We start from the raw sequence: 19,138 nt of genomic DNA, 5'->3' as shown, positions 1-19,138 counted from the left end.
AATGCAGTGCCAAAGAATGCTCAAACTACCACACAGTTGCACTCATCTCACACGCTAGCAAGTAATGCTCAAAATTCTCCAAGCCAGGCTTCAACAGTATGTGAACTGTGAACTTCCAGATGTTCAAGCTGGATTTAGAAAAGGCAGAGGAACCAGGGATCAAATTGCCAATATCTGCTGGATCATCAGAAAAGCAAGAGTTCCAGAAAAGATCTGTTTCTTCTTTATTGACTGTGCCAAAGCTTTTGACCTTGTGGATCAGAACAAACTGTGGAAAATTCTTCGAGAGATGGGGATACCAGCCACCTTACCTGCCTCCTGAGAAATCTGTATGCAGGTCAGGAAGCAACGGTTACAACTGGACATGGAACAACGGACTGATCCCAAATTGGGTAAGGAGTACGTCAAGGCTGTATGTTGTCATTCTGCTTGTTTAACTTGTATGCAGAGTACATCATGAGAAATGTCGGGCTGGATGAAGCACAAGCTGGAATCAAGACTGCCGGGAGAAATATCAGTAACCTCAGATATGCAGATAATACCACCCTTATGGCAGAAAGCAAAGAAAAACTAGAGAGCTTTTTGATTAAGCTGAAAGACAAGAATGAAAAAGCTGGCTTAAAACTCAACATTCAGAAAACTAAGATCATGGCATCCAGGCCCATCACTTTATGGCAAATAGATCGGGAAACAGTGAGAGACTTTATTTTTTGGGGGGAAGGGGGCTCCAAAATCACTGCAGATGGTGACTGCAGCCATGAAATTAAAAGACGCTTGCTCCTTGGAAGAGAAGTTATGACCAACCTAGACAGCATATTAATAAGCAGAGACATTACTTTGCCAACAAAGGTCCATCTAGTCAAAGCTATGGTTTTTCCATTAGTCATGTATGGATGTGAGAGTTGGACTATGAAGAAAGCTTAGTGCCAAAGAATTGATGCTTTTGGACTGTGGTGGTGGGGAGTAGACTCTTGAGAGTCCTTTGGACTGCAAGGAGATCCAGCCAGTCCATCCTAAAGGAAATCAGTCCTGAATATTTATTGGAGGGACTGATGCTGAAGCTGGGAAATGTTGAAGGTGGAAAAAGGGGACAACAAAGGATGAGATGGCCCATGGGGTCACAAAGAGTCGGACACGACTGAGGGACTGAACTGAACTGAACTTGATGATTGTTTAGAATCTTTGCATTTCTTCTTGGAATGTAAAAAAGTTGGAGAGCAACCTGGATTATGCCCTAAGATTTTAAATGCAGTACAAAGAAATGAGAAGCACATTGCCATTTCACAGACTGTGCCTGAGGGGTCCTTCACCAATCAGTGGCATACTTCGTGGAGATCATAGTGTCTTCTGCCAAGACAAGTTGCCATACTTGTTTTTTCCTGCTCCTGAAGGAGACAGCAGTCACACAGTGTCTTTACACTTTTACTTTCATGTATTTATCTCCATCTTGTCCACAAAAGAATTTAAGGCAGCTGTATAGAAACCATATAGTAAGATAAATTTAAAACAGGGAAAGAAAACAGTTTAAAAAACAAATAAAGATGGAAATAAGAGTAAAAAATTAATTTGAGCCAAGAGCGAGGTTACTGGACCAAATGTATATAATTGGGTCTGTGTATTTGCTTCCTGGTATACCACAGGTTTAGGTCAGACATTTGAAACTGCCAGTGTAATGAATGAAACGTGGCATGTTGCGCATTGTATGTACTTTATGACATAAGAAGAGTCTTTAATGAGATTAATGTCTATCTGTTTGCACTAAAATAAATATAAACTTTTTTTATTATAGGCAAGTGAACAAGATATCCTTAAATATCTGATTAAATGGGGTGAGCATCAGTTAATGAAGAGAATAGCAGACAGAGGTAAGCTCAGAAAACTAGCTTACAACTGGAAGTTTTTCCCAAAAGTTACTGAAGTGTATGCTGCACATTAGTCTTGACAGTTACCGCTGTTGCCTGGTGAAAATAGAAATATTTACAATCAGTAAAATCCTTTAGCGGACAGGGTATGCTTGGTTAGAAATAAATATCAGAAAGTTTACTTTTGCACTTTAAACTGTAACCCTTAATATTCTCTCTCTATGTGTTTAATAATGTATGTTGAATGATTTATAAAAGTATTAGAGTGTAATTTTTCAATTAATGAGTAAATTGTTACAAAGGCATGTTGTTGATGAAAATATTTTAGAATTAGATGGTAGTGATAAGTGCATAGCATTCTAAATGTACTGAAAGCCACAACATTGTACACTCTCAAATGGTTAAAATGGTAAATTTTACATTATGTGAATGTTGCTCGAGGAAAAATATATATATATGGCTACCAAAGGGAAGCATGTTTGTTGTTTATTTGAAGTTTTTGTGAAAGGTAAAGGAGAAATGATACTTTTGCATGGCCTCCAACCAGGGCACACTGCAGAGGAGACGCAAGCACCACCTGTCGCTCATGATCTTAACTGTGGGAGCTTGTGCTTATGTAGCAGTCTTACATCTATATCTAGGGTGAGCCCACCCACCTATGTGACTTCCTTCACATAATGTTGTGTTTGTCTATATAGTGAACCCAAATAAAAATATTTTAATTTGAAAAATTAAATGCAGGTTTCCCTTTCCTTTCACTTTTGACAGCTTTATACAGATAAATTAACATACCATAAAGTTTATGTTTGAAGTGTTCAAGTCAGTGTTTTTTAGTATACTTAGAGTTGTTCTTCTCACATTTTAAAATATTTTTAAAAAGTAAAGCTGAACCTGCCTTCAAATCATTTTATAGTGTTCCTTTAATATACTGCTACCAAGCTCTAGGAAACAAAAGCAGTCCTCCTGTCTTAATTCTCCTAATTTAATCTGTGGCCTGCAGAAGCCTTTCGCAGTTTCAGATTTGAAACTTTTCAAATATAAAAACCACTGCTGTTAATTTGGGACATTTTTGAAATGCCAGTATACCGTCTATGCTGCTGCTTTAAAGATTCTAAACTTGCAAATTCACCTACTTGCTAAAATTTATTTGTGATCCCCAAATGAGTACTCATGACACTTTTAGTCATTTGCAGAAATGCACGGAATAACAGAAGATTTGAATGACATACGTTTCCAGCCTATGGTAGAGCAAAGTGATACTCTGCCGTCTTAACTTCAATTCTCAAACAAGTGTCCTTTTCATAGTCTTTTTAGTGCTGGGTTTTTTACATCTTAGTAGGATTTTCTGGTAAGCCCACTGTCTAAGATAGCCTCCAAGTGTAACACTATTAATACTGTCTAGTGTTCCTAAGTCCAAGAGGGCTATGATGTGCCTTATGGAGAAAATACGTGTTAAATAAACATTCTTCAGGTGCATGAGTTACAGTGCTCTTGGCTGTGAGCTCATTGTTAATGAATCAACAATATATACTAACAAGGTGTCCTTAAACAGAAACATACATAAAACAAGGCTTTGTCTTCATGGGCTGACAAAAATATTGTGACCAGAGGCTCAAAGGAACCTAACTGTGTGTTTCCCTTAGGAGCAGTGGTTCAGTATTCACTAATTGTTGTGGTGGCTTTATAGAACAGTACCACCCCAAGTAACAAGAACCGATTATATATAGTGCTCCATAATCATCAAAGGCTTGTTTATTGATGTAAAGCTGGTAATGGTATGTCATATTTATTTTGGGCAGATAATGAACATCCTTGATAAAATTTCCATTGTTTAATGGTTTTCTGGCTGGGTTAGAATGGGAGGCTCTTCCAGAGAGGAGAAGGACGCTGCACGAACCAGACTGCACCTTTGCCTCAGTCACTTTCATGTATAAGGTTCTGCCCTTACCTGGTGCATATCTGGGGATTTCATGGAATATTTCGTTTGAAAACAGAACACCACTACTTTGAGAAAAAATTTCTTTTGAAAAGCAGTGCCTTATATACATATTGAATCCAAAGCATAACAAGGCAAGAACAAAAACCCTTTTCCACACACTGGCAGCAATTTTAATAAGCCTCTCGAAAAACAATATCTCTTTATCACAGTATTTAAAGGAAAATACCAGTTTACCTGTAGTGTTTGTGGAAAAAATCCAGCCTTTATATCGTGAATGATAAAGATCTTATTTTTAAGCAAAAAAAATAATAATATATATAGCCCCGAGTTTAAAGATATGATTAAAAATTCCTCAAATATGTTGTTTTCCTTCCCACCTCACTATCAAAAACCATATATATACTTCAGATCTTCCTCTTTCACTAATACCCCATGAAAAAAACATTTATTCTCTGCTCTGGACAGTGGAATATATTACACATGAACTTTTATGCCTTAACATTTCTGTGGAAATTTAGGAGACTCATAAAATTCTTAAATAGAGTGTACATTAGGTTTTGCTCCTTTAAGGTATCAGGTAATATAATTTTAGATACTCATTAAATTCCTATTAAATCTGTATAATAGCCTAATGAGCATACTCATAACTTACAGTTACCAGAAATAACGTTTGTCCTGTATTACCCTTATTAAATAAGTTGTATTAAAAAAAAAAAAAAAAACTGGCCCCAAAAGTGAGGAACATTAAGAAAAAGCCCTTGATCAAACTAGATTTTAATAGATTGTTGTTTTTTCTCCTATGAGTTAGTATGCAGAAAAGAATTCTGTCTTCTTTAATGCAGAAAATTATAAAGAATGTTACCGTACTATTGACACCATGCTTTTTCTTTGTCCAAGAATATCTCTATTAAGGAAACTTCTTAAGCCATAAAAGTAATTTATCTATAGCACTTTTTAAAGCAGGTAAATTTAATATAGAGGATTACTGAAAGTATACTTAGAGAAGAAAGAGAGCCTTTCTCTGGAAATTTGAATTTGGGTGGAGACTTCTCATTTTCCATTTCTGTCATAGAGCCAAACTTACTGAGTGGCACTGCTCATAGTGTGAACAAGAGAGGTGTGAAAAGACGGGACCTGGACATCGAAGAGCTTAGAGAGATCCTTTCCTCTCTCTTACCTTTTGTACGAATTGAACACATCTTGCCTATAAACAGTGAAGTCCTAAGTGATGCAGTAAGTATCTTTCTTCATTTATCCCTTTCATGAAAATAATATGTCTTTTTTTTAAATCATTGTAAATAACTTCTCCTAGTGGAGTATCGTGAGACTAAACTCGACGAAGACAGAGACGGATGTCTGTTTGGTACTGTGTTATGTCCCCAGTATCTGGCACTTGGCACAAATACATGTTTGGTGGATGAGACTTGAGTTGGATGTATCAGTCTTACTTTTGCAGAAACAGTCTCTAAATGGAGTTAATCCAGCAATTTATCTGTACAGATCAAGTAGTCCTCATTTTAAATGGAAAGAGTAGAAGTTACCTTTGGAGACTCTCTTAAGAATAGCAGTAAATCAGAGAGCAAGAGAGGAAGAGATTGGTGCAGTGTAAAAGGGGTAAATGAATCCTGTAATTGTGTTTCAGGTAAAAATTAATGGAGCTGACTGATCATGTTACTTTCACAATTTTTATGTGAGTTTTTTTAGACTATAAGAATTGCTCCAATTAATGGTTGACCAACCTAGATAGCATATTGAAAAGCAGAGACATTACTTTGCCAACAAAGGTCCATCTAGTCAAGGCTATGATTTTTCCAGTGGTCATGTTATGGATGTGAGAGTTGGACTGTGAAGAAAGCTGAGAGCCGAAGAATTGATGCTTTTGAACTGTGGTGTTGGAGAAGACTATTGAGAGTCCCTTGGACTGCCAGGAGATCCAACCAGTCCATCCTAAAGGAGATCAGCCCTGGGTGTTCTTTGGAAGGAATGATGCTAAAGCTGAAACTCCAGTACTTTGGCCACCTCATGCGAAGAGTTGACTCATTGGAAAAGACCCTGAGGCTGGGAGGGATTGGGGGCAGGAGGAGAAGGGGACGACAGGATGAGATGGCTGGATGGCATCACCGACTCGATGGACATGAGTTTAAGTGAACTCCAGGAGTTGGTGATGGACAGGGAGGCCTGATGTGCTGCAATTCATTGGGTCACAAAGAGTCGGACACAACTCAGTGACTGAACTAAACTGAACTGAACTGAATGGTTGACAGCCTGGAGGAGGAAATGGCAGCCCACTCCAGTATTCTTGCTTGGAGAATTCCATGGATGGTGAAGCCTGGTGGGCTACAGTCCGTGGGGTCTCAGAGTCAAACACGACTGAGCGACTTACTACTAATATGGTTGGCAAAAATACTCTTCACAGATTGGTTTATAATTTTAATAAAATACTGTAAATGTAATAGTTTTTTCCAACTGCACAGAAACATTGTAAAAAGTCATCTGGAAAAAAACTGATAAGAATTTTTTAAGTTCTAAAAGAAAAAAAAGGAGGGATAAAACTAAAGCTTAAAACCAAATATTAAAAAAACTAAGATCATGGCGTCCGCCCCCATTACTTCATGGCAAATAGAGGGGGAAAAGGTGGAAGTAGTGACAGATTTCCTCTTCTTGGGCTCCAAAATCACTGCATATGGTGACTGCAGCCATGAAATCAGAAGATAGTTGCTTCTTGGCAGTAAAACTATGAAAAACTAGACAGTGTGTTGAAAAGCAGAGACGTTATTGTGCTGAGAAAGGTCTGTATAGTCAAGGCTATGATCTTCCCAGTGGTCACAGACACTTGTGAAAGCTGGACAGTAAAGAAGGCTGAGCACCAAAGAATTGATGCCTTTGAACTGTGGTGCTGGAGAAGACTCCTGAGAGTCCCTTGGATAGCAAGCAAATCAGACCAATCAATCTTAAGGGAAATCAACCCTGAAGACTCATGCGAAGGACTGATGCTGAAGCTGAAGCTCCAGTATTTTGGTCATCTGATGTGAACAGCTGACTCATTGGAAAAGTCCCTGATGCTGGGAAAGATTGTGGGGAGAAGAAGAAGAGGGTGTCAGAGGATGAGATGGCTGGATAGCATCACCAATGCAATGAAGATGAACTTGGGCAAACTTCAGGAGATGGTGAGGAACAGGGAAGCCTGGCGTGCTGCAGTCCATGGGGGTCACAAAAACGTCAGACATGATTGGGTAACCGAACAACAACTTTTCCATAATACAAAATATATTTTAAAACTCTTGAGAGTCAGTCTGTGATGCTAGCATAATAGAGAAGACAAAACAGCCCAGAAGAAGATCCTAATTAATATAAGAATTAAACATATAATAAGCAAGCTATCACAAACCTTGCTACAGTAACCCATCAGTTGGGGAGGGAAGAAATGTACTTTAAGTTAAATCCTCATTTCACTTGCACACAAAATTAATCCCTATTAGATCGAAGAATTAAATATTAAGTTGAAATATGGAAAAACTAGAAGGAAACAAATGTTTATGGAACCTCTGATTAAAAGGATGTTCAGTCTTGCTAGTAAGCACACATACAGTAAAGAAAGCAAAATAAGACAATAAGTTATCAATTTTTTACCCATTAGGTCACTAATTTTTGAAATAATATTACTGTCTGATAGGGAAGTGTAGCTGGTACATTGGTAGCATCATCATTAAGTATATTTGGAAATAACCTAAATGTCTAATAACAGGGGAAGTTAGTTATAGCATAACCACTTGACAGAGTATTTTGCTGTCCTAAAAAAATAATGTACTTTTATATATTCTAAAATTTAGTTAGGTAAAAATTTATCTAAAAAAGATTGGAAGGAAATATATCAACAGTACTACACTTATAACAGATTAGAGTTATAGGATTTTTTTGCCTATTTTCAAAATATGTCTAATGCTATATTTTATTAAACATAATTTTAATGCAGCAATGAGATGTTTATTATATTTAACAAGAATAATATTAGAAACAATATTTGGTTTCATTTAAAATCTGGGGCTAAAACCAGGTTCAATTTGGTTTAGAAAAATACTTTAGAACTTTTGTTTAATAGATTTAGAAAATATATAGCTCTGTTGTTAATATCCCATGCTTAACACATAATAAGTAAAGTGAAAGTTGCTCAGTCATGTCCGACTCTTTGCAACCCCATGGACTGTACAGTCCATGAAATTCTCCAGGCAAGAATACTGGAGTGGGTAGCCTTTCCCTTCTCCAGGGGATCTTCCCAACTCAGGAACTGAAGCCAGGTCTCCCACATTGTAGGCAGGTTCTTTACCAGCTGAGCCAAAGGGAAGCCCAAGAATACTGGAGTGGGTAACCTATCCCTTATCCAGGGGATCTTCCCCATCCAGGAATCGAACTGGGGTCTCCTGCATTGCTGGCAGATTCTTTACCAACTGAGTTATCAGGGAATCCCAACGCATAATAAGTCCCCAGTAAAAGTTTGCTAATATTGATCGTTAGTCATAGTGCTCGTATAGTGTGTTAAGTACTGTGCCAAGTGCCTTTTATCTTCCTTACCTTCATTTCCCCCTCACAGCCACCTCATGGGCTAAAGTGCTTGATTTATATTCTCCTAGCATAGATGTGGAAACAACAAGACTACCACATTTAGTTAGTCCTGCAGTGTTGCATTTCCAGGGCTAATTCAGGGTCCTTAAGGTGAGGCCCAGGTAAGAGGAGATGTCCATGGCCACATGGCTGTCCAATGGAGAGTTAAGGTTTGAGCCAAGTCCTTCCCTTAGAGCCCCTGCCCCTATCACTGTGCAGACTGGCTATCTTCGTACTGTAGATACAGGCCCAAGAATGTGCTTGTTTTGTCTTGTGAAGTATAGATTGGGGGAGGAATCAATTCCTAGATGAGTAAGGAAAAGAATCAGTTCTATTTTAGAGTTCTGAAAGTTAGTCTGACTCGTATTTTTAATTAATATAACTCTTGGTTTTAAAATATCATTCCTCTATTTAAAGAAAAATGGAAAGTTGTACCTTTTTATGGCTTTCTGAATCCTTTAAATACTTTTAAACATTCAAAGTGTGTTTAAGTTTCATGTGCATTCCTAAGTTCATGTTTAATAGTAAAGTTTGAACATGCTGACTTATAGGTATAATTATTTTTATCTTAGTAATATTGTGCTACACAAATGTCTGTTTCTCTAAAAAATAATTTATTTTTCAAGATGAAAAGAGGCTTGATTAGTACTCCTCCATCAGATATGCTTCCTACAACAGAAGGTGGAAAGTCAAATGCCTGGTTACGGCAAAAAAATGCTGGAATCTATGTTCGTCCTCGGCTGTTCTCTCCCTATGTAGAAGAAGCGAAGGTAATAAACCACTTTGAGATATTAAACTACTTTATTACGAACTATAAACACAAAGATACCTATTGTAGTATCACTTAAATGTTTGGAAATAGCCTAATAAGGAAAGTGAAAGTAAATTTTGCTTTGACTTCTCACCAGAGTAGTTTAATTATGTTTAATGTTTAATTATCAAGCATGTTTTTATATTTATAGCTAAAATCATATTAAGTTGTACATTTTTCTCATCTTAGTTTTTCTTGCAAACTGTTAGCTTGGAAAAAACTTACTCATTTTACTGAAATGGTCATCAGTATGTTGTTATCTTCAGGGTGGGAGAAATGTTTGAAAGAAGACTGCAAACTTATTTTCTTCCTTTTGTAAACTAAAGAAATGCCATGACTTCCTATAACATATTTCTGTAGTAGCTGACTGTTGGAAATTGTATTTAGCGCTCAAAAAAGTGTACAAACTAAAAGAAAATTTCAGGCCTGTTAAATAAAAAGTTGGCATTATATTGTATTGCCATTTATGTTATAACGTAACTCTCCAAGAAATATGATAAATACTGCAGATTGAAATACTGCAGTTTTATTAGCCATGCTCAGCTGAGGCGCTTCGGGGTGACCTTCTGAGGAACTGACAGTCTTGCTTAATGAAATGAATTAACAGGCAGAATAATGTGTTTCGATAAAGAAACATAGTTACCTTAAAATTTTTCTCCCTTTTATTTGTTGGAGGATCCCTAGTTTAAAATACATACATGAAAGGATTTGTGAGAGATTTATTGATGAGGTTAATAATCTACCCCTTATTGAGTAATTGACACTTTGAAAGTGAAAGTTGTTCAGTCGTGTCCGACTCTTTGCGACCCCATGAACGGTAGTCTGCCTGACTTCTCTGTCCATGAAATTCTCCAGGCAAGAATACTGGAGTGGGTGACGAGGATCTTCCTGACCCAGGAATCAACTGGGGTCTCCTGCATTGCAGGCAGATTCTTTACCACCTGGGAAGCAGTTGACACTTTAAATAGTTGTAAAACGGTGAGGTGGGCAGGGGAGGCAGAATGGTTGGGTCAGGTCTTTCTGAAGTAAGTCCAGTGCCTAAAGTCACTCAAGCAGCTGAGGCCTCTGTGGAAGGTGAGTCTAGTGCTGAAAGGTCCACAATAAACTAGGCCTACCTTCCTTTCTGCTGTCTCAAAGTAGAGCGGCCGCAAGCTGATCAGACAGCCCTCCTGCGCCCGTGCATACGCAGATACATGTCCACAGTAAATGTGGAGAATGGTTTTACTTTATGCCATTTTGACCATTCTGCAGTTTGCTGAAGTGGATTCATCTGAAGCTTATTTAACAATTTTTATGTATAGGTCTGTTGAATTTAATATCAGCCTTTGATATTTTATATTTTGAGCATTTCTTATTAGCTAGGATATTTAGTCCATACATACATTGTTTTCTTTATAGTGACTTTATGTATAATTTTACTTCTGATTAATTTTATATCCCTTCTTCAAATTTCAAATACTTCTGTTAAAAGCAGACTTTTCAGAAAATGATTCTTTCTTTTCAAAGATGCTCCAGAAAGCTCCTTTAAACATTGAAGAGGTAGGAAAAAAATTGAAGAGGTTAGAGTACTGTCTCCTTTTACCACTAATTTTAGGCTTTATACACTGGAAGCAGTAAACTAATTCCCTTTTTATGTGATGATGGCAGTAATCTTTCTCTAAATGTGATTTAACAAAGGTGTAAGGTTGACTAATTCTGTTAATACTGAATTGTTTTCAGTCAGTGCTAGATGAGATGATGGTGGAACAAACAGACCTTGTGCGTTTGCGAATGGTTAGAATGTCCAACGTGCCAGACACACTGTACATGGTCAGCAACGCCGTGCCTCAGTGCTGCCACATGATCAGCCACCAGCAGATCAGCAGCAGCCAGTCAAGCCCTCCTTCGGTGGTAGCAAACGAAATCCCAGGTAAGGCAGTTAACCTTGTGAATAGTCTGATCATATTTTGTAACCCCTCTATACATGCTGATTCTTTCTGCTTTCCAATACCCTTTATGCATTGTTCTCATTAAAGAATAAATTCTTATAAGCTAAGTTTTTTGTTTTGTATTTTATTTTACAGTAACAATTGTATGCAGTTTTTCAGTTTAGCTCAGGGTTTCTCAGCCTTGGCCCTCTTGCCCATCGGGGTTGGATAGTTGTCTGCTGTGGAGGCTGTCCTTGCATTGTAGGGTGCTCAGCAGCACCCCTGGCCTGTACTCACTGCATGCCAGTTGCACGTGTGTTTACATGTGCGTGCACCCACACACACCTTGTGACAGCCTCATGAAAGCATTTTTATGTTTCTGCACATGGCCACGTGTGCCTGTGGGGCAATATTACCACCTGTTGAGAACCACTGGCTTAGAGGAATTCAGATTTTTCATCGCCATAGGGTGTTTCTCACATTATAAGACTCTTTGGGGAGAGTACTATCAACTTAGATCTTCGAGTCTATATATGTCCTCTCAAAATGTGATTGCCATTGGTTTCTGGGAGATCCAGTTTCCCAAGATCTGCTTTGTGAATGTTATATGCATTGTAATTCAGGCTTCCTTCTTATTGTCTATTGATCGAGGTATAATTGTCATGTCCAAAAACATCTGAGCATCAGTCAGTGCTGACGTTAACCAAAAGGCTGTCATGTCAGTTTCTAAAACAAGAAAATAGATAGCGGGTCAGAAATGTATAGCTCTTGCCAGTTACCGTTGCAAGAGTCCAAAAAATCAGCAAACTATAGCATTACTGGAAGTGATGCTATGCATTTTTTGCTGAGACGTCTCCGTTTCAATTAAGGAAAAATAAAAGACATAACGATGGAACTTTTAATTGAACACATTTGTTTTATTCCAGAACTAATCTCTGATCGGTTGTTGCCTTATCAGATTTGACCACTGTGTATTTATTTAATAAAGTGTACATTGGATAAACAGTATGAAGAGAAGTATTTCTGTAGCTGGTTTGTGCAGCTTTTGGTAATTATCATGGACTTTATCAACTTCAGTTAATACGATTGAGTAGCAGTATAATTTAACCTTAGAACTCACTCTCAAAAGCCCAAAGAGATCTACAATTAAGTATGCTCAGAAAAATAGGACTTGTCTTTCTGTTGTTTAATGAGACATGGCCCTATGCTTGTACCATCAAAATTCTCCCTCCCTCGCTTACCATGCTAATGTAAGGTATCTAGCTTTTGGAGAAGACTCCTGGGCACATGTTCTGGGTCTGCCACTTTGTGTGACTTTGGACAAGACATTTACTTCCCTGAGCATTAATTTCCTCATCTGTGAAATGAGGATATCTCCTTTCTAGGGTTCTTGTGAAGATTTAAGGAAGCTCTGTGAGTAATATGGAGTTTGCATGGCACAAAGCAAGCACTCAATAAACAGCTCCCTTTTCCCAGAATTAATAATCAGTGACCACTCAAGTCAGTTTCTCATAGATACTTACAGACGGTCCCCTCTTCTCCAGCCCTCTGCTGGATCCTTAGTCCGGGTTCCTAACCTGTGAACCTGTCTCTAACCTTACTCCCACTCTGGCCTTTATACCAGAGCATGGCAGACATCTTCTGTGAAGGGCTAGGTAGTCAATATTTTGGGCTTTGTGGGATATGCAGTCTCTATTGCACTATGCTCAGCTCTGCAGTCATAGGCCAAAGGCAGCCATACGCAATACCTAAACAGATGAGTGTGGCTGTGAGCCAATAAAACTTTATTTACAAAAACAGGTGGCAGAGTGGTTTTAGCCTACAGGCGATAGTTTGCCAACCCCTGCTTTCCACTTCTCTCAGAATGCACTTACACATCACAACTCAGATCCTCTCATTCCCCCACCCAAGCAACTGCCTCTTGTTCCCCAGATACAAATTAAATTCCTTATCATGACATACAGGGTCATTTACGGTCTGCCCCCACCCTCCTTTCTAGCCTTCTCTCCTGTTCCCTTCCTGCTTGTACCGTCTACTGGCTGTGCCATCCGATTGTACCTTGCTGTCTCTCACTTGCAGGTTTTACACATGCCTGGTCCTTCTGCAGAAGAGGACCAGAAAACCTTGGCTCCATTTTATTTGCCAGCCTGGTTTTCTCTCATTCTTCAAGACTCCATTCAGAGCTCACCTTGTCCAGGAAGCCTTCGCCGCGTGCTTCCAGTCTGGATTGGGGGCCCCTTCCTCCAATTCCTTCAGTGTCCTTTGCACATCTTTCTCTACGATCATTGACGGCCCTCTGCTGTGCTGGTTTACTTTGTTTACTTCATTAAAACCAGAGCTCTGTAAGGACAGGGATCACGTCTTTTGTTCTGTGCACCCTAATACCTGAGTCGAAGCCCTGGTGCATAGTCAGGACTCAAAAAATGATGTGAATAAAAGAGTGAATATATTTAAAAGACTTTTGAAATATCCTGAGATTCAGCAGAGAATACATGCAAGTAAAATTTTATTTAGGCTGTGAACTCATAATGCAGTTCAGGGGCTCTTTGGTATAACTAACAGCCTTTGGGGCACTGTGAAATTTTAAAACCCTAAAAAATAATTAGATGCATATAAATTACTATCTTTCCTGGGAATTAAAATACTATCAAAAATTTGAGATGATTCTGATGCAAAACACATGCTTTTTTTTTCCTTGCGCTCAGCAGGTGGTCTTTTGTGTAGCTCAGGCATCGTGCCTACAGACTGTTTCTCTTCTTCCAGTTCCTTGTCTCCTCATTATGAAGGACATGGTCAGACGTCTGCAGGAGCTACGGCACACTGAGCAGGTGCAGAGGGCCTACGCGCTCAACTGTGGGGAAGGCGCCACAGTCAGCTATGAAATTCAGATTCGTGTGTTGAGAGAGTTCGGGCTTGCCGATGCTGCAGCAGAACTCTTGCAGGTGGGAAGCAGTCCTCCACTACCTAGAACAGGGAACCTTGTGTTAAGAGTGTCAGCTGTTATTAATAATGAAAATGTTGTGGTATTCTTTTGGATTTCGTGATGTTTGTGTTATTTGTCATATTTTGAAATTTGCAATTTGTGATTTCTAAGTCTAGATAGCAGCTTTGTACCTGACAAAAAAAAATATATAAGAAGCCTTGACTGTAACTCAGACAGTATTCTCAGGCATCCCAAGAAGCCCTCATAGCATGTCCTTTTCTTTTGTACGTGCTTTTTCAACTGTCCCTGGTGTCTTGGATGACCTAAAAGCCCCCACTGAGAGGCAGTGTGGTAGAGTGGATGGAGCACAGGCTCTGGAGTGAGAACTGGTTTTATATCCTGCAGTGCTGCTTACCAGTTAGTTAACTTAGAGCAAGTTATATAACCTCTCTGAGCATCAGTTTCTTTACCTGTAAAATGAATTGTGAAGATAAGAGTGGCTGTATGTAAAGCAGCTGTGTCTCTTGCACATAATAAGCACATAAATGGTGACCCCTAAAAGCTCATGGTGTGTACACCCAACAGAGGTGGAAGAGAAAGCAGAACATTCTGACCCTCTGCTGCTTTTCTCTCCCTGGTTTGGTCACTAGATTTCAGGCTGTGACCTACTACATCCTTAACAGACCTTCCAGATGCCCTCCTTTCCTCCTCTCTCCTCCCTTTTACAGTTTTGCACAATAGTTCAAACCATATAAGCATGAGAATCAAGGAATGAGTAGAGTGCCTTTTTTTTTTTACTAGCAGGAAGAAGCCCATTTCTAGTAATTATTTAGTACAAAAAAACAGTATTTTTGTATAAAATGTGTAACCTTCACAGCAACTAAAGCAGAGACTAAAATAAAATTTAATTTCATCTGGTCAAGTGATTGCATTGTTTTCATGCCACTGACTGCAAACCATTTTAGCCTGAGTTTTCAAAGGGGAACATGGTATGGTAGCCCTAGGCAAGGAGCAGACCATTTGTAGGTTCTTGATTTTCAATTTTTACTGTAGTTTCCATCCCTAAAATAGTCTTGTTTTCTGTTCATTTCTGTTCTCTGTGCCATTCTAAATTGTATCTTAATTTGGTCTCTTAAATGTGTAAGTTGTATAATTTAAGTATTCCCATATGTTTATCAAAATATTAATCAAACTTATAGTATTTTGTAGTTTTTATTTCAGACTGAATGCGTACAGATGTTTTATCAGAAAGTTCTAGGAGGATCTTCACTTGTATGCCTTTTCTTCCTTTGGTTTTTAATGGTAATCTTATTTTCATAGGAAAGACCTATTTGAATTAGGTTTTATTTCCTGTTTTTTATCATCACATAATCTTGCAAGAGATTACTGACCTGCTTTCTGGGGCATTCAGTTAAGCAGCTCTCCTTGATAGCTGTACTTTAAGCTATGGAGGCTGCACTCTACTGTTTTACACTGTTTTTAAGGTAATTTTTCCTTGAGCTTCAAGCCTAGAAAAATACGTTGTGCCTTTTACTGAATGTGGTTTTCTTAGATACTCACTTAACTCTCTCAGCCTGTAAATTTCTGTCCAGGAAATCTGCTAACAAATATCTTAACTTTTTCCCCCCCATTCTTTCTTAGAATCCTCACAAATTCTTTCCTGATGAACGTTTTGGAGATGAAAGTCCACTCTTGACAATGAGACAGTCTGGGAGATGTCGAGTTAACAGCACCCCCACTGCAGAAACCATGTTTACAGATCTGGAATCTTTCGTGGCCTTCCATCCACCCTTACCCCCTCCACCGCCTCCCTACCACCCGCCAGCGACCCCAATCCACAACCAGCTCAAAGCAGGCTGGAAGCAAAGACCTCCCAATCAGCATCCTTCACGTTCGTTTTCTTATCCCTGTAATCACTCACTGTTTCACTCCAGAACAGCCCCTAAAGCTGGCCCCCCTCCAGTCTACTTGCCAGGTGTGAAAGCAGCGGCCCCTGATTGTACCAACACCACAGGGCTGGGGAGACAGACGGTGGCTGCCGCCACCGCCACCGCCGCCGCCGCCGCCGCCTCAGTAACAACAGCATCTGAGAAACAAGTGGTAAGTTCGCACTTCAGTGACTTAGCTAAAGTTCAAAGTTTCTGAAATGTTAAAAGCAATTTCCCAGGCCCCAGGAGCCCTACCTGGGACTCAGCAGTGCACAGAGTGTAAGTGACAAGCTGAAAGCATAGACTTAAGGAGTGTGGAAATTGGAGAGAAAAAGAGAGTGTAGGTGGATGAGAAAGTCCAGAGAAAAGAGACAAGATGTGTATGGTGGGAAGAAGCGAGAGCCTTCCCTTATGTTCATGTGCAGGTGTCTGGACGGGGTGGAGTTACTGGGCAACACAGGTAATGTTGTTCCTGGTTTCATAGTGGTGATGTTACTGGTTTCATAGAGCACTCTTCAAGCACATGTCTAGAGTCTGTTCTTGGCCTCTCTTCTGTAGAGTCTGCTGTTCTCCCAAAGGCTTGGGTGGGGCCGGAAGGGGAAGCTGCTTGTAGCCGAGCATGCCATCAGGGACAGTGTGGCAGGAGACTCCCCATTCATAAAATGGGCAGAAAATTAACCCTCATGAGTGTGTCTGCCTCTAGCGAGCTGTTTGATCAGAGCACTCATTTAATTGGAAATCACAGTTGCCAGCGCTAGTCACTAGAAGATTAAGCAAGACTTCCTTGCTTGATGTTGCATTGCATTGAAGGTTGAATTTCTGTTGTGTATAATATATTTGAAAAACGATATTGATTTTTAAGTCTTCCTGCTTAGTCACACATTGTCAGTAGCATTCAACATAAGAGATAAACAAAAGATACATGTATTAGTTCAGGGAGTCTTCATTGAAAGATGACTGGACTAGTGTACAGCTTGAGTCAAGTTATGGTCCTTCCTCACCTTTTACCCTTCTGCCTGTTCTCCCTGCTATCCACTCCAACCCCTCAAAAAACAAGAAATAACAAAGGTTAATAGTGTGGGATAAACCCAATTTCCATCTTATCGGCCTGGCCCTCAGTGCCACAGTTACGAAAGTTCTACTACTTTATAATTAAATAAAACTCCCTTTGAAGGTAATTTATCTGTATGTTCCTTGCAGTCCTGATTATAATAATAAAAAATTGGAAACTGCCTTAAGGTCTCACAGTGGAAGAATAGCTAAGCAGTCATGCCTCATCAATACAGTGGAATAGTATCCAATAATTTAAATAGAAATCTCAAAATTTAGTGACAGTATTATATCTGCACTAAATTTTATGAAAATTAATATATGTGCAAAATTAAAAAGGTGAGAAAACTGCTTCAAAATGTTAATAACAGTGGTTATCTCAGTAGGGAAGGTTTGGGGTTTTGTGGGTGGTTTTTGCCTTATTGTTTTCTATATTTTTATTATTCTTAAAATTAAGCATATATTTTTATAATCCGGAAACAAAATCAGTGAACATCATTTGAAAAAGAGGGAGTCACAGCCCTTTTTCTTTTTAACCTTCCCTGTGTTTCATTTCCGTTTGCAGTGCACACAACCTGTGCTAAACGATCTAATGCCAGATATTGCCATGGGTGTATCCACGCTGTCACTCAAGGACAGGAGGCTTCCAGAACTTGCTGTGGACACAGAATTAAGCCAGGCAGTTTCTGAAGTAGGACCAGGGCCTCCCCAACATCTATCGTGTATTCCACAGAGGCATACACATACATCTCGAAAGAAACACACACTAGAGCAAAAAACAGATGCTCGAGAAAATCAGCAGGAATATCCGGATTTCTATGACTTCTCAAATGCTGCTTGCAGACCATCCACTCCTGCCCCGGGCAGACGTACCCCCTCCCCTTCACAGGGTGGATATTTTGGTCCCGATTTGTATAGCCACAATAAGGCATCACCAAGTGGCTTAAAGTCAGCCTACCTACCAGGCCAGACCTCGCCTAAAAAGCAGGAAGAAACTAGGAAAGAATATCCACTTCCCCCCGATGGCCATCCACACAGACAGAAGAGTGAGCCGATACACCTCGACGTTGTTGAGCAGCCCCCCCAGCGGCCAGATTTTCCCTTGGCAGCCCCAGAAAATGCCGGCAGTGGTTCAGCCCATGTCAGGGGGCGAGCAGCAGGGGAAACTGACTTGACTTTTGGGCTGACTCCTAACAGACCTTCACATTCTGCATGTAGCTCTGAAGCTCCAGAAGAGAGATCCGGCAGAAGACTGGCAGATGAGTCCCTGGGCCACGGAGCTCAGCGAAATACAGATTTGGAAAGGGAAGATTCAGTCAGCAGAGGAAGGAGGTCCCCGAGCAAGCCAGACTTCCTCTACAAAAAGTCTGCCCTTTGAGAGTAACCTCGAAGTCGTCCGTGCCTGAGATGTGAAACATCCCATTTTATGATGTAACCCAACAACTTAGAGACCAGTTTATTGATGCCAGCTGATAACTCAGTTTCACATTATTTTATTCTAGTTTTTGTATATATACGTTTATTAGACATGGCATGCTAAGAGGGTTATTTTGAATGCTGCATCTGCTGTCTGTTTTGTGTTTGAACAGTTGTGTGGGGAAGCATTTTTAAGAACAAACAAGCTGGCACTTTTTTTTTTTTCCCCTCTCTTTACAAACAATGGAATTTTTTTGCACTTGTACGTTTGTTTTATCTGTATTGGTTTTATATCAGTATGTTAAACTTTATTGCCACATTTAAAGGACTGTATTTTCATACTTTTTTGCATTTTACCTTTCATCTACCTATTTCCACGTGCATTGGATTGCACACTAAGATGTATTTTCTTATGAAATAGTTCTGTGTTTATTTTTTAATTATAGAAATTCCAAAGAACAGCACATCAAAATGCTCCTCTCTTTTCCGTAGTTGTTTCAGTTCAGAAACCTTCCTGCTCAGTCTTCATAAATCTTACGTCATCCTGTTTAAATAAGTCCTGGGAGCTGGTCTTCATTCCTCCAGCAGGAGTCCAGTCAGGAATCCTGAAGTTTTCCTGGTTCAGGAAAGAACAAGAAGGAGAGAAGCCTTCTGCGTCCAGGCAAAAGCTTGTTGTTTTATCCACAAGGCAGACTCTGTTAGA

At 39.4% G+C, this 19,138-nt stretch overlaps 1 protein-coding gene across 1 annotated transcript in view; it reads left to right on the top strand.

Annotated features, from left to right (window-relative positions):
- The window catches only part of BTBD7 (BTB domain containing 7), a 79,310-nt gene extending 60,759 nt beyond the window's left edge, over positions 1 to 18,551 (top strand). Inside the window, exons 5-11 of the mRNA XM_052659935.1 lie at positions 1,790 to 1,865; positions 4,874 to 5,034; positions 9,027 to 9,170; positions 10,931 to 11,120; positions 13,882 to 14,060; positions 15,683 to 16,141; positions 17,585 to 18,551. Of these exons, the coding sequence (XP_052515895.1) occupies positions 1,790 to 1,865; positions 4,874 to 5,034; positions 9,027 to 9,170; positions 10,931 to 11,120; positions 13,882 to 14,060; positions 15,683 to 16,141; positions 17,585 to 18,397 (2,022 nt within the window). The 3' untranslated portion in view covers positions 18,398 to 18,551. The remainder of the gene's footprint in view (positions 1 to 1,789; positions 1,866 to 4,873; positions 5,035 to 9,026; positions 9,171 to 10,930; positions 11,121 to 13,881; positions 14,061 to 15,682; positions 16,142 to 17,584) is intronic.
- Positions 18,552 to 19,138: the final 587 nt, after the last annotated feature.

The sequence above is a fragment of the Budorcas taxicolor genome, chromosome 21 (genome assembly GCF_023091745.1).
Source record: "Budorcas taxicolor isolate Tak-1 chromosome 21, Takin1.1, whole genome shotgun sequence".
Classification (NCBI taxonomy): domain Eukaryota; kingdom Metazoa; phylum Chordata; class Mammalia; order Artiodactyla; family Bovidae; genus Budorcas; species Budorcas taxicolor.
This window is presented reverse-complemented; position numbering and strand designations above follow the sequence as displayed.